Source organism: Centroberyx gerrardi, chromosome 19 (assembly GCF_048128805.1).
Source record: "Centroberyx gerrardi isolate f3 chromosome 19, fCenGer3.hap1.cur.20231027, whole genome shotgun sequence".
In the NCBI taxonomy this organism is placed as follows: Eukaryota; Metazoa; Chordata; class Actinopteri; order Beryciformes; family Berycidae; genus Centroberyx; species Centroberyx gerrardi.
In genome coordinates this window covers 5,654,444-5,670,569 of record NC_136015.1, presented here as the reverse complement: position 1 = coordinate 5,670,569, position 16,126 = coordinate 5,654,444, and the positions used below count along the sequence as shown (strand labels likewise).

The window sequence follows — 16,126 nt, the reverse complement described above, 5'->3', positions numbered from 1 at the left end:
TATTTATTTTTAGAATGTTTCTTTCATCTCATACTGCATGTTTCACATGTCATTTGTATGTTTTCATATTGTACTTTTTTTCTTTGTCTCAGCATGTTCTACTGCTGTTATTCGTGCTGTAATAAAAAATTTTTCATTCCTTTTTTTGTCTTTTTTCCCATATTTCTGCTAACTTGTTATTCAAGTTATGTTTAAACCCCCCCCCCCCCCCCCCCCTGCATTTTTCTTTGCCATATCCTGTTATTTGCTACTGCAACGTCACAACTTCCCCACAGGATCATTAAAGTTTCATCTTATTTTATCCTTACTGTTCTCTTGTAGCACTCATTTCGTATACAAAACAAAATAGAAGCACAAATGTTGACATCTTCCATCATAGTGCAAATACCCATGTGGCTGAAGCCTCATATTTCACCCTGCAGGTTCTTCATTTCTAACTCCTGTTTGCTTGGTGAAAAACTTAGCACTGTTTTGTGAACTTGTACATCCACATGTATTTTAATTTGATCTACAAACCAAGAATGTGTACGTAAATTACATTTCATTGCACACTGATGTCCTTATCATGTGTTATCATGTTCCCCATGGGAGGAGAGGAAGCAGCAGTGAAATTTACCTGCTCTGTTTCTGTCTGTGTGTGTGTCACAACATATCCTGTCTGGGAGGCAGATCTCTCCCCTAAACCCCCTCTGCATCTGAAGTCTCAAGGTTGTAGCTCTTGTTTGAACTTTCCCTTTTAAAGTGCTCCTACAGATATCACTTCACCCTTTTTCTGCAGTAGAAATGTGTCAAAATCTGCATTGAAACTGATGTTGATGTGCCAGTATTCTCTACAACAATCTTTGAATATCTAGCCATTACATTCAGGCCTATTTACAGTGCCTTTGTAGTCAAGGCAAGTGTGTGCAGGCCGGGCTATGTATAGGCTCAGTGTGAAGTGGATGGGAAGCGTGCTGATGATTCGGGGCAGATGCATGTTATGAGTGATGGTGTCAGTCTGAGGAACCGTCTGTTGCCTTATGTGAGGGGGCTAAGGAGGTGATCAGCATGGTGGGTGACCGAGAGGCTGCAATGTAGGAGAAAACCTTGTGTCATCTGACTCACATCCACTCACATCTTGTCAGAGAGATCTACTTACAATGTTTAAAATATGAAAAATTAGCATTCACAGAGAGCTGACTTTATATAATATTAAAGCTGCTACTTGTAGCATTTTAACATTAAAAAATAATTACACCCATTAACTTTAAGACATTACTATAATTGTTGTATGAAACCAAATGAGAACCGTCAAGATTGGCAGCCTCTACTGGCCTCTACACTGTATTTTACATTGTGTGCCACTGGGTCGAATTTGGAGAGAAATCTGCTGAATTGTTTTACAGTACAACATGAGATTGCTTTACAACATAAAACAGGAAGAGGGCGCTGTTTTTCCAGCACAAATGGAGCTTAAGCTTCAGAGTTTCCAGCAATGGCAGACAGTGGAACGAATGAAAGGCTGATGGAAAAATCACTTCCAACATGTTTATCCCCTTCAGTAAAGCAAAACAGAAAGAAGCAAAGATCCTCTTTGCAACAGGAAGCAATGGGGTTTATGGGAAATGTAGTCTTAATTTTGAGCTACATTAGCACAATCATCTCGACCATGGTCTCATTTGTTCATGGTAATTATACCAAGGTATCACAATTCATTTGATAATGATATATTGATGTTTAAAATACATGCAACATCTTTAAAGAAGAGTGGGTAGTCTACTAACCTTTAGTTTTTTTTTACTCTTTATTTAAACAGACAGAAAGTAGCAAGGGAGATTCAAGAGAGAAATCTCTGGCAGGATTCGATCCAGGGTCAGCTGGGGCACGTGTTTAAACCTCTACTTTCACTCAATCACTGGAACTCATATCATCAAAACCAGAGATGTAGTGCAGGGTAAACCCACCTAAACTAAGTTTACCCACCTTGACATTTGTCAAATAGAGTTTATTCACCTTTCAAAGCTGATATGAATCTACATTATGTAAAAATCATAGTATACATTATTGTACATAGTATCCAACTAATGGAAAACAGAGTACTTTCAAGAAGATAAACCATAAATTGATATGTTTCTGAAAATATAATTGAGTCCTATTTCTATTTATTACCTTATGATGTTCACTGATTACAGGTTATAGTTTGCCTGCCTTTTAATTTACCACTAAATCACAGATCATAACGCTGATTAGTTATTTTTCCATAATGAATGTCTGACCTGCTTGATTGTAATGGGTTAACTACAGTATGCTACCTCTCTTTGTGATGTACCAAAAGTCTTGCTTTGTACTGTACCTGCTTCATCTAATTGAATAAGTGCATATTCTGATCTGGGGAATAGCTTTTGGGACAATCCATAACTTAGATGGATGCTGGCATATCTTTTTATGAAATATCGTTCATTTATTTATTTATTTTCTATTTTTGGAGCACAAGGGAAGTCTGCTGGATCATTAATGAAAATGAGATTGGTCTGGTTTGGTGCCAACATGTTAGTGAAATATACTTAACTGCTGCTTTCTTCAGACATTGCATGACAAAGCAGTGTGGTTCACTTAGTTTATTAAAAGTTATCATACAGCATGGAAGAAAAGAAACAGTGCATGTAACATGTCTTCATATTTTACAGTGTAAGCTGATTTAAACAAAATTAATGAGAAGAGGTTTATAAAATTTGCTCATGATGTCATAAAGATCAGTTTGCTTTTGCTGCTGTAGGTTACAGTGTGTAATTATGTAAAACACCGGTATTTCAGATGTGAGATGTATCAGGTAGAAAAAGCTCATAAGGAGGCCTAATTCTCACAAGCAGGTTAGATTGGCACAGCTTTAGAAAGCATTTGATGCTCAGTTTTTCTGCCTCCTACATAGTTTTTCACCTGATGGAGTAATCAGATTATTTTTTGTACATGTATCCCTCACACCAGCATTTCTTAAAGCATGGATCAGGCCCCAGAATGGGTTATAAGCCTGTTTCTGATGGGTCTCCAAATGACACAAATGCCATTATAGTTACATTAGACTGAGTCTCTGAGCAAGATAAAATTAATTAGTCCCAAGCTGCAAAAGTGAAAGAACCACTGCCACTGTTAATCATGGTAGCAGACTTGCCAGAGGGACTGCATTGCTATGCTTTGTGATCAGCTTTTCCTCTTTAATGTTTCCTCTTCTAATGCTTAGAAGCATTAGTAAATACACTAGGCTTGACACCGTCAAGTGCATTTTCACTACTTCCACCTTGAGCCAGCTGCAGGTTCACAGCACTGCCTCCTGCAGATCGGTGACTGCGATCCTGTGGATGGCTCTTCCTGACACTGCCATATTCCCAGGATGCTGCAGCGCCAGGTTCCTCTTTGATGCCTTTTCAAGCATGCGGCTCGCCTCTCTCAGAGCCCTCTCCGCCCGCTGCCCTTTGCCTTGGAGACCTTGGGCCAGCTTGCCTTCATCTGCGGATAATCCCCCCGTTGACGTGTTTGATTTGCCCTGATCCTCTTCTAGGCGTTGCGCTCTTCTCAGCCTCAGCCGCCTCCTCCCGGTCTCCTGCTGGAGCGTGCCAGAGTTTTGGCACGCCGCCTCTCCGCCGCGTGTGGCCTGAGCTTTCGCACCGGGAGACAGAGAGGGAGGGGCGGGTTTGCAGCACAGAGGGGCCGGGGTACCTCGACACACAACGTCCTCTAGATGCCTGTCTCCGTTCTGCTCTATGGGGCTGGAGCGCATCAGCTGGGCCCTCGGAGCTCTCTGCTGCTGCTGGGCTTTAACCGGCTCAGTCAAAGCAGAGGGGCACACGGGCGCTTTCGCCGGCCTCTGTTTTACACAGGCTTTTACTTTCCGCGGACAGGGCCCGTTCGCTGCCACGTCCAGCATACGCGAGGCGGCCGTGGCTTCCTGCTGGATGAACTTGATTTTTTGCTTCTGAGCTTCCCGCACCTCCTCTGGCAGCTCCAGGGGGGCGAGCTTCAGAGGGCGCCGGACAGGCTGGTTCTCAGCCTCCCTCTCGCAGTCAGGCCTGGGCGACTTGAGCAGCAGCAGGTCCAACTGTGCTGCGCCCTCCTGGGTCGGCGAAGAGGCCGTAAGCCGACACACTGCCTCCTTTCCATGTGTCGCTGACAGATGGAGGCCAGGTGTTTTTGAATTGCAGCCATTTTTAGCTGCCAGTCTGAGGTTTTGACCGTTCAGATGCATCATGGTATTTTTAACTTGAGAAGTCAACATTTCTTCTCGCCGGGGAGTCCCCTGAACAAAAGAGACATCACTGACTCATATGAATAATATCAGAAATAATAATATGGCTTCTAATATTTTTTATCCACCATTAGAAATCTCTTTCACCAAAATATAGAACAGTAATGATAGTTACACAGTATAGTACGAAGTGCAAGATAACTTCTTCTAGACAGAAAAGACAGTGACATTTACACAGGCACTTTGACTTTCCCAGTTAATTCCTACCAAACTTTGAAGATCCCTCAATATTTTAATTTGAAAATTGAAGCAGCTATTTCAGTAAAGCATTTACTGCAATGTCTAAGTTAAATTTTTTCTTCTACACCCTTACCACTTTTAGGCAGAGTAAAAGCAACATATTCAGCAATCATAAAATCAATCACATCAAATGTAATGTTTAATTATCAGTAGTCTCCACAGATCTTCAACTGAGTTTGCACTACCTTTAGTGGAGCAGAGGATGTACACAGTATTATGATAATGATACTAGAAAAATACACGATTGAACTGTATTATATGAATTCCCTTATCAAAAATTACACTTCAGCCTACCACCATACCTTTACATTTGTATGTCTCACTGTATACAAGCCTGAATTGATTCATTTGGCTACTGTACACTCAGCATGACAAGCAAGTTTACTCACTTTCACTGCATGCTCACTCAAATTAGCACCAGCTTTGCCTATTGCCAGTGATAATCTGCTGCAAAGCTGGATAAAGGACCAACAGGCTGGTGATGTGATGCTACAGTACATACAATATATACTCACAGGTTTGGCAAACATCTCTTGCTTAATTTTTTGTTGAATCATTTCTCACGGTCCAGGAAGGACGATCTTGTTATTGTCCCTGCGTTCGGTCAGTGCTGCTTGGCCAACGGCAATGACATTGCAGTTGGAATAGGTTTTAGCAGCCTTAATATAATTAAGGAGATTAGGGTCAGTGTGCAGCAGGGTGATCTCTAATGATCTCCAGCTTAGTGGCAGCTAGTATACACACTCATAACAACACCCTGCTGAGAAGAGCTTGTTTTCATCCTAAATGCATTTTTTTTTACGCCACAAAATGACTGGCATGTTATGCTACTCAAATGATGATGTGGGAATCAAAATGTGGTAGGGCTTGTTGTTTTTCCTTCGCCACTAGATGGCGCCAGAGACCTCCTTTGCACATTTGCATCAACAGCGGCGTTGTATGGCATCATCATCATTATATGCAGACCACAACCAGTTGTCAAGGTGCTGGAGGAGAGGGGTGCAGTGACAACACAGCTTCATGTTGAATCCTCTGAATATGATGTTATATAGGGCAGACATGTCTAGACTTGTAAGCCCAGTCCATCATGTTCACTACTTTTAGATGATACTAGTCTATATGTGTTGGTTTCAAGATTAGATATAGGTACCATACAACACATATAGCTATTTTTTATCATTCTCCAGTGTTTCTAGTGTCAGTAGTATGCCGTTGCATTCATATAGAGCCAGATACAATATTGTAAAATATTCCAACTCTCTCAGCTCTTGCTATATACTTGTATGGAAATATGCTAATTTACTTGTAGATGACAACATTCTACCATAATGTGAGTTTCTGCAGCAACTGAGGTGCCACTGTAGGGTGATTTCAAATAAACTATGCAATAATGGCATACAGTTGTGGAGCTGGGGGCAGAGGTGTATCTGATATTAGCCTCTTAACCTTCTTATAATATTCAATAGAAGGCTATTTTAAAGGTAGTGTGGTTAATGTCCCTTTTATTGAAACTAGGCTACAAACAATTGCTGGGAATAACTTTCAGCAGCCACTTTAGCCTGCATGTTATGAGCTCACCTTGTCTCCTGTCTTCAACAGATGATGGGGGACCTGCAGCTTCCCTTTCTGTGGCCGTTTCTGTATATGAGGGCCATGTGTCCCCCAATGTTATGAGCTTGGTCTAAATTGACAGATAACATCATATTATATCACTTTGTCCAAAGATCAATGTTAATACTGCACTTACTAACATTATGAATTCACCGTCCCCCTTCCCTCAACTCTCAGCCCCTCCCCTCTCTTCCCCTCTCCAAACAACTAACTAGCTAGCAAACAACTGCTAGCTAACGTTAGCTTGTAAATACCGGTATTAGCGTAGAGCAGCCTTAAACCATTAGCAAGCTCACCTTTCCTCTGAAAAACAATTGTAAGAAGCTGTTTTCGCACATTCTGTTTCCTCTCTCTTTATCTTTTTTCTTTTCTTTCTTTGGCCCCCTGACTTTGCTTTGGTTTCAAGCGTGTTTGCGTGACAGCACGAGCATCTGTCACGTTCCTCGTCAGTCACCGCGATTAGCCACGTTCGAATCTCGTGCAGGTGCGGACTGAACCATTTGCGAGGAGGGAACTCTCAACTCTTCACTCTCAACCTCTTTATTTTTGCCCATTTTTGTTTATTTATGACATTAATTACTTGGAAATTTTTAATTGTACGCCAAAGCAAACTTTTTAGTCCAGGCCCTTTGAGGCCCCCCTCCACCTTGGGTCTTATGAAGTGCACTAATGAGGTGAATCCAGAACAGGTAAAAGTCATTATCCCTTATTGATTTCAGTTATATAATCTAGACCAATCACAAAGGAGGAGATGTAGATAAAGAGAAGTAGAAGAGATAAAGAAGGATTTTGAAGCTCAATAAACTCAATATCAGCAAGATGCCCCTAATATTTTATACATTCAGTGTACAGTACAGTAGTATGCCTACTAGTCACAGTATAGCCACCTCTTACACCAGTACAACAACTCTGACCACGCAGTTTGTGTCTGCAGTTTTACTATGATCAAATTCTGATCCGACCTCTACTGCTACTAATAGTTTTTCAGTGTAAATATCTTCAGACAGGCTAGATAAGACAATGATGTGGTGCGTGTTGCCTGTAGGAATATCTGCAGATCTTAATCACTCTCAGCTCGTTTTCAATTTTAGCTTCATCGCACCCACGTCAGTCTCATTTATTGTATTCGGAGCCCGGCTGTTGCAGAGTTTTTAGCACGATGGATGATACTGAGTGTTAACGCGCAGTTTTGCCTCTCTGAGTAGATCCATTTTTCATTAGACAGCCAGACTCAATCATCGTTCCAAATCTCCTGTTCTCAGTTGTTTCGTTCTCTCGCCTCGGGGCCCTCCAAAAAAAAAAAAACAAGGGAGCGCGTCAACACCTGCTTATTGCGAAGCTTCATCATATCATTGGTATGGTGGAGACGGTCCCGCTGCAGAACAACTTGGCTCCGCTTGCATGATCATTTAGCATGTAAAATTACAGGCTTTGATGCCGAGAGAGGGCCCGAACGCCCCTCCGCCACTGTTCTTATTGTGTCGCCCTCTGTGCTCCCTGACGTCCGCGGCTGACAGTATAATTACTGAGGTGTGGGAAGGGATAAAAAGGGATGTTGCCTGCTCATTCTCCCACCTACTGAACACCCAGCTGCACCGCGGCTCGGGCAGCGCGGAGAGAGGCAGGCGACTGGGCAGCAGAGCTCATTTTTCTGTCAAATTCACACCTGCTCACACCCACGACATATTGAGCAGTTTGTGCACATGTGTACGCATTAGGGTTCGACGGATATGGGGTTTGCAAGGCCGATACCGATCGAAATAGTCACCAATAGTCTATATTTTACGGCGATATTCAATAGCTTTAAATTTGACTATTTTCATGCCAAAACATTAGATGTATTCAGTGTTTCCTAAAGGATTGTATTCTTCTCAGGGTGGAAAAGCCTCTGAAACAGCATTTAGACCATCATGGGACACTAAAACTCTATTATTTTTTCTATTTCCCTTGTTTTCATTAATAGATGTGACTATGAAGGAAGAGTCACTGAGACTTGTGGAAAATGTGGTAAAAAAAAGGTAGTGATTGGATTTACATAAGATTATCCCCCCCCCCCCGCCTTTTTTTCTCTCTCATCTAAGATTTCATTCCACTCCGGTCTGATCCACGCCTCAAGGTCTGAATGTTGAAGAATGAGGCTATATTCAATTTAGCTCACAGTGCCTCTTGTATATTAATCAACGGAGACTCTCGGAGGTCAAGCTCCTCTGGCTTGAAATGTTCTCCTTCCGCACTTCTTAAAGCAAGTTTTTTTTTTTTAGCTGCAGTGTCTGGGGGTCCTGAGCAAAATATTAGCTTTAGCCTTGTAAATGAGATATTCTCAGGGGTATTTTTAATGAATTACTACAGTATCAGTAGGTTGAAAGTTGATCCAGATTCTGTTCAATTTCAGGAATTGGCCTGCAGCGCGTTACGAAAACTTTGAAACTGTTGATTTAATGAATATGTAATGATGTAACTCTAGGCCTGCATCTTACTGCGAACTGTTTTTTTAAATTTTGTGAATCAAAATTGAGCCGAGCCCCACAGTGGGAATATTTGGAGATGAAAAGGTATAGTCAGAAGGGAGAAGACAGAAGATTTCAGAAGGAGGCTCATTGTTTTTATTCAAGTGTGTTATGGCTTCACCCGGGTCACGTAAACCCAGCGAGTCATCCACACCAAATCATGCACACACAAAAAAAAAATAATAATAAAAAAAAAAATCAAAAAAAAAAAAAAAAAACATACAAATGTAAAATGCTCGTTTCACTCTGAACAACTCTTGACAGTCTCTTCTCGGTATGTTGAAAAGAGGGGACCCTTACTCGACTGCTGCATGTACTGTATAGACATGACAGGTATCAGAAGTGGTTTTGGAAACCGTGACAGACCTGCGACAGTCGCTTCGAAACCACACGGATGCATACGAGATGGGATAGAAATCTCCTCTAAGAAATATGGTACATGGTTTTTTTTTGTTCATCAGACCTAAAGAAGAACCTATTGCAAAGGATACTTTCGAAATAGAAGATATGGAACATGAATGTGAAAATCATAACCCCAACAGCCTTTCTAGAATATTGTATTACACAGAGAGTAGTGCAATTGGTGTCTCTTTGTCCCTGTCATAGGAAAACATGGCACTGTTGACAGAGGAAATGGACAGCACATGGAGGTTTCGGCCACATACAGTATACGATGCCTGGAGGCCAAGCACGGCGAAATAAGAAAAGCAGAAGAAAGAAAAAACACAAACGACTGCCAATAACCATCTGAATTCAAATCCAGTTCACCTATGTGTCGTTTAATGCCGCGCGGCGGGAAAATAACATGTCGCACTGTGTGACAGTTGTGGTTGATGGCGTGTGGGCGCGCCTATTCCTCTACGCCATCTGTGTTGCAGAGGAACGCTCAATCAGGCGCTGTCAATATGACACGTTTCGCGATGGCAAACAAATCTGCCCCCCCCTAATGTGTGTGTTGGGTGGGTGATGCGGGGTAGGGGGGGTATGAAAAATGATTTGACTCACAGCTCATGAAGAGCAAATGACTTCATTTGTTTGCTGCTTCCTTTCAAAAATCCATTATGGCTAATACATTCCGCCAAACTGTCGCTCGGAAAGTTTGACTGTGAACTAAATGGAAGGCAGGCGACGGCGATTGCCGTCAGTGATGCCACACTGTAGGTAGATACTGCAGCGGGACGGTCTTCCTTTGATATTATGAAAGCAAGCAAGCTGACACGAGTTAAACGGGACAACATGAAGGCTCCACCCTATCATGAAGCGTCGGAAAATTATTCAAACATAAGCAGTTCGGCCATTGTGGAATGTCTATGGAGAGTTCTTAACTTAACTTAATCGTAAGCATTCATCGCAAATATGAATAAATCTGCTTTGGCTCTGGATGTGCGCTTGAATCTACAGATGGTTATAGACGGTATAGGTATAAGATCAGATATTGATTTTTCTTCTTCGTATCCCCATATGAACTTGGTTTGCCTGGACCTCGATCTGTCTATACATTAACCACATCTGCGCTATTATTAGCCCTAAAGCCAGACATCAATAGCCATCAAATGGGTTTGCTAAAGCACAAACAGATCTGCAGCCAAGATAAGATACATGTGCCCACTTATATAGAAACATTGAATGCTGTTTCTTCAAGGCACATATGCTAAAATGTGTAAAAATACATATGCATCTCAGCTATGAAAAGGCCTTTTTATTCCAAAGGGTGTTATGAACATATTGTACAGTATATTGAGATAAGCCAGTATAGTTCCAATAATGAAACAATGCTTTTAGCGCTTATCTCAGACTCCAAGCCTTGTTATTTTTGTCGAGACAGAATGGGATCCATGGCATTTCACCATTTGCCCGAATAGACTAGAATTCACCTTGTGTGGCATGCTCAGCTACCCAGTAAATTAATATGAGCCTTGTTTGCTCAAGCCTGAAGGAGGATACTGAAATTTCGAGCTCTTTAAAGTCCCAATCCAAGAATATTTGAGCATATGAATTGTGGGTATACAGAAATATTGATTGATTTTGAAGAGGCTAATGGGAAATAATCTCTTCACCGGTGCAACTCAAAAGACAGCTCCATTTTGCTCCCGTCTTTACAAACAATACATATCTAAACATACAATTACAGCTTCGAAATGCATTTAAAAATCATGGAAACTATTGTCTTCAAAGTCAGCAGTGGGCCAACTGCGGCATTAAAGGTGGTGCTATACTCGGATTCCGGATTGGGCTTTTAAACAGGCCTGTAATCATCATTAGTATCCAGAATTGCTCAAATATTTGTCGACCCTCTGGCTCCCACAAACGATGCCTGTAACAAACTGACTCCTGTGTCTGCCTCAGACAGCACAGGCCACAGTGAGATGATGCATCTCAATTCCCTTTCTCTGGAAAATTCCTAATATTTGGAAACGAGGACCGGCAGATGCACTCGCACTTCTGGGATTTTGTTTGTTTTAGGAGCAAATCGAAAAAGGCTATTCTTTCAAACCTGAGAACAAACATTATTGTACAATTGGTATGAATGGAAAAAAAGGAAAGCAAGTAAACAAAGTTTATCCCTTTCAGAATGGCTGGACTTTGGCAAAAAAATAAACAGCTCATGTCCAAAATCATTCTTAAGACTATTCGCCATTAAGATACTCAATTCACTTTTAAAGTTATTATGATCTTTTCCCCATTCATCATACCAAGTACATGCACTTATCAGCTCTTTCAAATATAAAAAAACAAATTTCCTATCCCTTTTCTTCTTCTCATATTTTACATCAACTGAAAGGATTGCATGGATGTTATTGAGGTTTTTTTCTCATCTCTGATTCAGCTGTCCCAACACATTAACTCATACTTATTATTTCAGCTCGTTTCCAAGTCAGTGTGTTTATCAGGTCGTGTTTCCCTAATGGCCCCAGAGTGCATCTAAACCTCAAGAGTCTTCACTTTGTGTCTGCATGCTTTTCCATCACTGTGAACGGTTTTGTCGTTGGCGCTGCGTGGCGGGATGCTTGCAGGTGGGGAGGGTTTGCCAGCAGACTTAGCATGACTTAGCATCAGCTTCCACATGCATGCACCACATAGGCAGAAACTGGCCTCTAATCAGCACTTGGGGCCACTGGAGAGTCATTTAAATGCACTTTGGAGAATTTGGTAGCCACCCTCTGACACTGACATATATCATCAATCTGTGATGTTCAATGCATTCCAAGAGTTATTTTGTGATGAAGTGTTGGAATTTTGTTCCCTCAACCTGCCTCATCTACTTCTACTTCAGTTAGTGATTTCCTACAGAATGCCTTTTAACAACCCCCAACTTGTTGCTTTCAATCAGAAGTGGGTGTGTGGGAATGTAAATATAGCTAGCTAGCCAACTAGTTTGTGAACATTGGGATGTGTCTATGATTGCAACCATGCCCCTTACATGCAGTATGTCTTGTGGCTGCATTGCATTCTGGTCTATCTCCTGCTCCTGTGGGTGGAGAAATTGGTCTCTCTGCTTCTTCTACGATGGATTTCTCCCTGTATGATTGTTGAACGTCTCTTGGTGCAAAATGTCGACTCTAGAAAGAAGCCCTCGCTCTTTGATTCTGAGGGACTAACACCAAAACCTGACGTTTACCGTTGATGTTTTAGATAGCTGAATAATTTTCTCCTTTCAAACTCCATTGGAGCTGCGCTGGACATATCTCAATGAGATGTTGCATCATCTACTGTACATTTAACCAGTTATCCACAGGAATAAGAAAAATACATCACCAAACAACAAAATGGACCCAGGAACGTAAGATATATCACCAATAGCTGTTTTTGTGTTTTAGGGCGAATTTTTCCCTTCAATTTTAACTCAATGTTTCTGATGTGATCTGTGACCTTTGGAGATGAGGGAGGAAAAAAAGTCAATAACACCAGTATGATCCTTTAAATCCAAGACAAATAAGACCTATAGACATGTCCTTCATACAAAATTGGCTGCTTTGAAAACAGATAAAAGGATGTCACAAAACCATGGCACACTCATTAAATGACATCTAATGCACATGCTAATATTGGCAACAATATTTTGGCATGATGTTGTGTGGCGAAACCATTGAAATATTTGCCTAAGTATGATTGCTTATAGAAAACAATACCTGATGCTTTAAGTCATTTTAAATTCTCTGTCTGCAGTGAGGCAATGGAATAGTACATAATGGTAATAGTTTCTTCAAGTTAAGGTGAAACAGGCATACTCCCTTTGAAAAATAGCATCTCCCCAAAATGCCAAGTGTGCATCATTTGGTATGTAACCAAAGTTAATATATCAATTTTGTAAATCTGCGATTAGGAAGGTCTCACAGTTCATGTACTGTGTTTTTTTTAAATGGGCCAGTTTGTTGAAAAAATAGACATCCATGCTTCATGCTTTGCATCCCTTTGTGTCCACGCTTGCTGTTCTGCACAGCGTTCTGCACCCGTTCCCATGAATACTTTTTATATTACATATCAACCCAAAAAAGGAAAAAGAAAAAAGTGCTGAAATAAGATTTGGTAAGGAGCAGCATTGGAGATGTTTGACCTAGTGTATAAAACATGGAAAGCTAAACGTCCCGTGTGTGTGGAGACTTAGATGGATTTCCTTCTCTTCATGAGCCGGTGATTGTCTGTGAAGCTGTGAAGGCCTGGCGACACGGAGCTGATGGGCGACGGGAAGAAGCTGTTTTTCAAGGTGCTGGGCGAGATCTCCTCGATCCTGTAGGAGACCGAGTGAAAGTACTGATTGGGGTTCAGCTGCGAGCTGAATGAGTTCTGGTGGGAGAAGGCACAGCCCATCCCTCCCATCCCGCCCACCCCCCCCATCCCTCCCCCGGAGCTGCCGAACTCGTGCGAGTGGTAGTGCATGCAGGAGCAGACCGACTGCAAGTCGGTCACCTCCGCCCGGTACTGCTGCTGCTCGCGCCGCCGCCGGCCGCGCTGCAGCGACTCGTCCTGGATGTGGATGATCATGCTGTTGCGGTTGCCGGCCAGCGAGGCTCGCTCCTCCGCGTCCCGCCGCTCGTCCTCGCTGTTCATAGTCAGGAAGCGGAGCACCACCAGGTTCAGGAAGGCCCCAATCACCGTCAGGCCCACCAGGATATACATGAAACTAAAGGCCACGTACAGGGGCTTCCTCTGCAGGGCCCGGTTCTTTTGCAGGGCCACGAAGTCCCCAAAGCCTATCGTAGTTAATGTGATGAAGCAGTAATAGTAGGACTGGAAGAAACTCCAGTCCTCGTAATGGGAGAAGGCGGCGGCCCCGATGCACAGGGTGCCGATGCAGGAGAAGAAGCCCACGGTCACCATGTTCTCCATGGACACGTCGGTGATGCTCATGCCGCAGCACTTCTTGATGCGCTTCAGGAGGTACTTGACGAAGGTGTTCATCCTCTCGCCCAGGCTCTGGAACATGACGAGGGTCAGGGGGATTCCCAGGACGGCGTAAAACATGCAGAAGGCCTTTCCTGCGTCCGTCCCTGGAGCCGCATGCCCATAGCCTGGAGAGAGAGCAGATAGAAGACATTAGTGATGAGGACGAGCGGTCGTACTGGGTCGTACCGGGTCGTACCGGGTTCCCGCCACGCCTGCCACACCCGCTACCCCAAAAAGCCCCGGTTCAGCTTGTGTTTACAAACATGACCAAGCAAGAAATCTTCCTAAGAGGCCACGCGCTCTCTTGCCAAAGTGGGTATTGAATAGAAGCATGCCATAGAAATGTGTCTGCTCGTTAATCTTATTTGGGCTCAAAGATTATGGCGGGAGGGGAGTCCAATTAGTCAGAAGTTTCCTCTGTGGTGGAAGAGTTTGAGGAAGGAAGGGAGGAGGGATTGGATGAGAAAGGAGTGATGGAGGAGCCAGTGAAGCTTTTAGCTTAATTAGACTTTATCTTTAGGCCGCAAGCTGCTGACTCACACACAAGCAGACTTTTCAAAAGCAACCTGTGGGGGCGAACAATAGGAGTCATATATGAGATTTATTTTTCGAACGCAATATAGAAATGATTGTGTACTTAACAGTGTATTTACAAAAACAGAAGAGCGGTATGTACAGTGATCCAGGCGCATGAATGAAGCATACTGCTGTATACTGCTGAAGAAAGAGTCCGTCTCATTGATTATCTCTCCTTTATCTCTACCGTAGGCCACTGCTGTGTGTATTAACTAGCAAAGCCACAGCCAAGAAACACCCACCATAGGTTGGCATGCGTATCACCTCAACAACTCCCTTCCAAAACAGACACGGAATATTTTTGGTTTTTCATTTTCATAGATTAAACCTGGGCGAGTTCTTCCAGGATCGATTCTGTGTTTTCCCATATGGCTCCCCACCCACTCACGCACGTGTTCGGTTATGTATGTATTCTTTTTTTGTCTCAGTCTGATTTGCAACCAAAACAGCTTCATGTGCATGCACAATGTGCTCTATTGACCCGAGGCGTTTATCAGCGGAATTCAAGTTTGAGGCCTCCGCGGGAAGCTGCAGGATCAACCGCAGGTCGGAAAAAAAGCCGACTGTGGAGCTGCTGCGCGTCGCCTGTAATGAGCCGACTTGAATACTTTGAACAGTGAGAGGCAATGTGCAAGAGTTCCACATACATACACAGAGACAGTGGTTTCCATCAACAATTGATGAATGAACAGAGGTGGTAGAGGTACACAAGTTCCTTACTCAAGTAAAAGTGCAAATACTAATCTAAAAATAAACTCTGGTTAAAGTTGAAGTTCCACTGAATCACAGATGAGGAAGAGTCTGCATCTCACTATCACTAATGTTAATTCTCTGCTCTCTTGTTGCTTCTCTGTCTGTCCCTTTCCCTCCTTTTTGCTGTTGTTTTGGTGAACAAGCAGCCAATCACATTTGCCATTTGATCTGCTGCTTCCAGAATGGAAGCTGTCTGATGCAGAAAAAATAAAAAAATAAAAAAATAAAAAGACGATTTCCCAAGAGTAACGAGTCTGTTTTGAAAATGTAGTGAGTAGAAAGTACAGACTTTTCTTTTGAAATGTAGTGAGTCAAAGTAAAAACTCTTAAGTGAAAGAAAAACTTAGTAGTAAAGTACACATACTTTTCTTTTCCATGGGAAAAGAAAATTCAGCTGAACCCCAAAATTCTTGTCATATTAGGAGTATTATAGTACCGGAATGTACTTAATGTGCTTACTGTAATGAATGAGTATTGCTTACAGCTATAATATAGCAAACTGACATTTTGTTTATTTTATCGGTGTCTTGTAATCCCATGTGGGATGGGCCACTTAAGTGGCATGACATGTAAATAAAAAAATTCATTCATTCAAAAAATTCATTCATACATTGGCAAGAAAGCAAAAAGACCTCCTGGTGTGTGTGTGTGTGTGTGTGTGTGTGTGTGTGTGTGTGTGTGTGTGTGTGTGTGTGTGTGTGTGTGTGTGTGTGTGTGTGACGCCCCGCGCATCCAAGCTGCTTATAAGGGAAGGGGAAGGACAAGGAGGAGAGGG

At 42.5% G+C, this 16,126-nt stretch overlaps 1 protein-coding gene across 2 annotated transcripts in view; it reads right to left on the bottom strand.

The window, feature by feature from the left end:
• Positions 1-13,239: 13,239 nt before the first annotated feature.
• Positions 13,240-16,126, bottom strand: part of kcnk9 (potassium channel, subfamily K, member 9) — a 31,076-nt gene continuing 28,189 nt past the window's right edge. For both annotated transcript variants that reach the window (XM_071913379.2, XM_071913378.2), the window contains one exon: positions 13,240-14,147. In XM_071913379.2, the coding sequence (XP_071769480.1) occupies positions 13,240-14,147 (908 nt within the window). The remainder of the gene's footprint in view (positions 14,148-16,126) is intronic.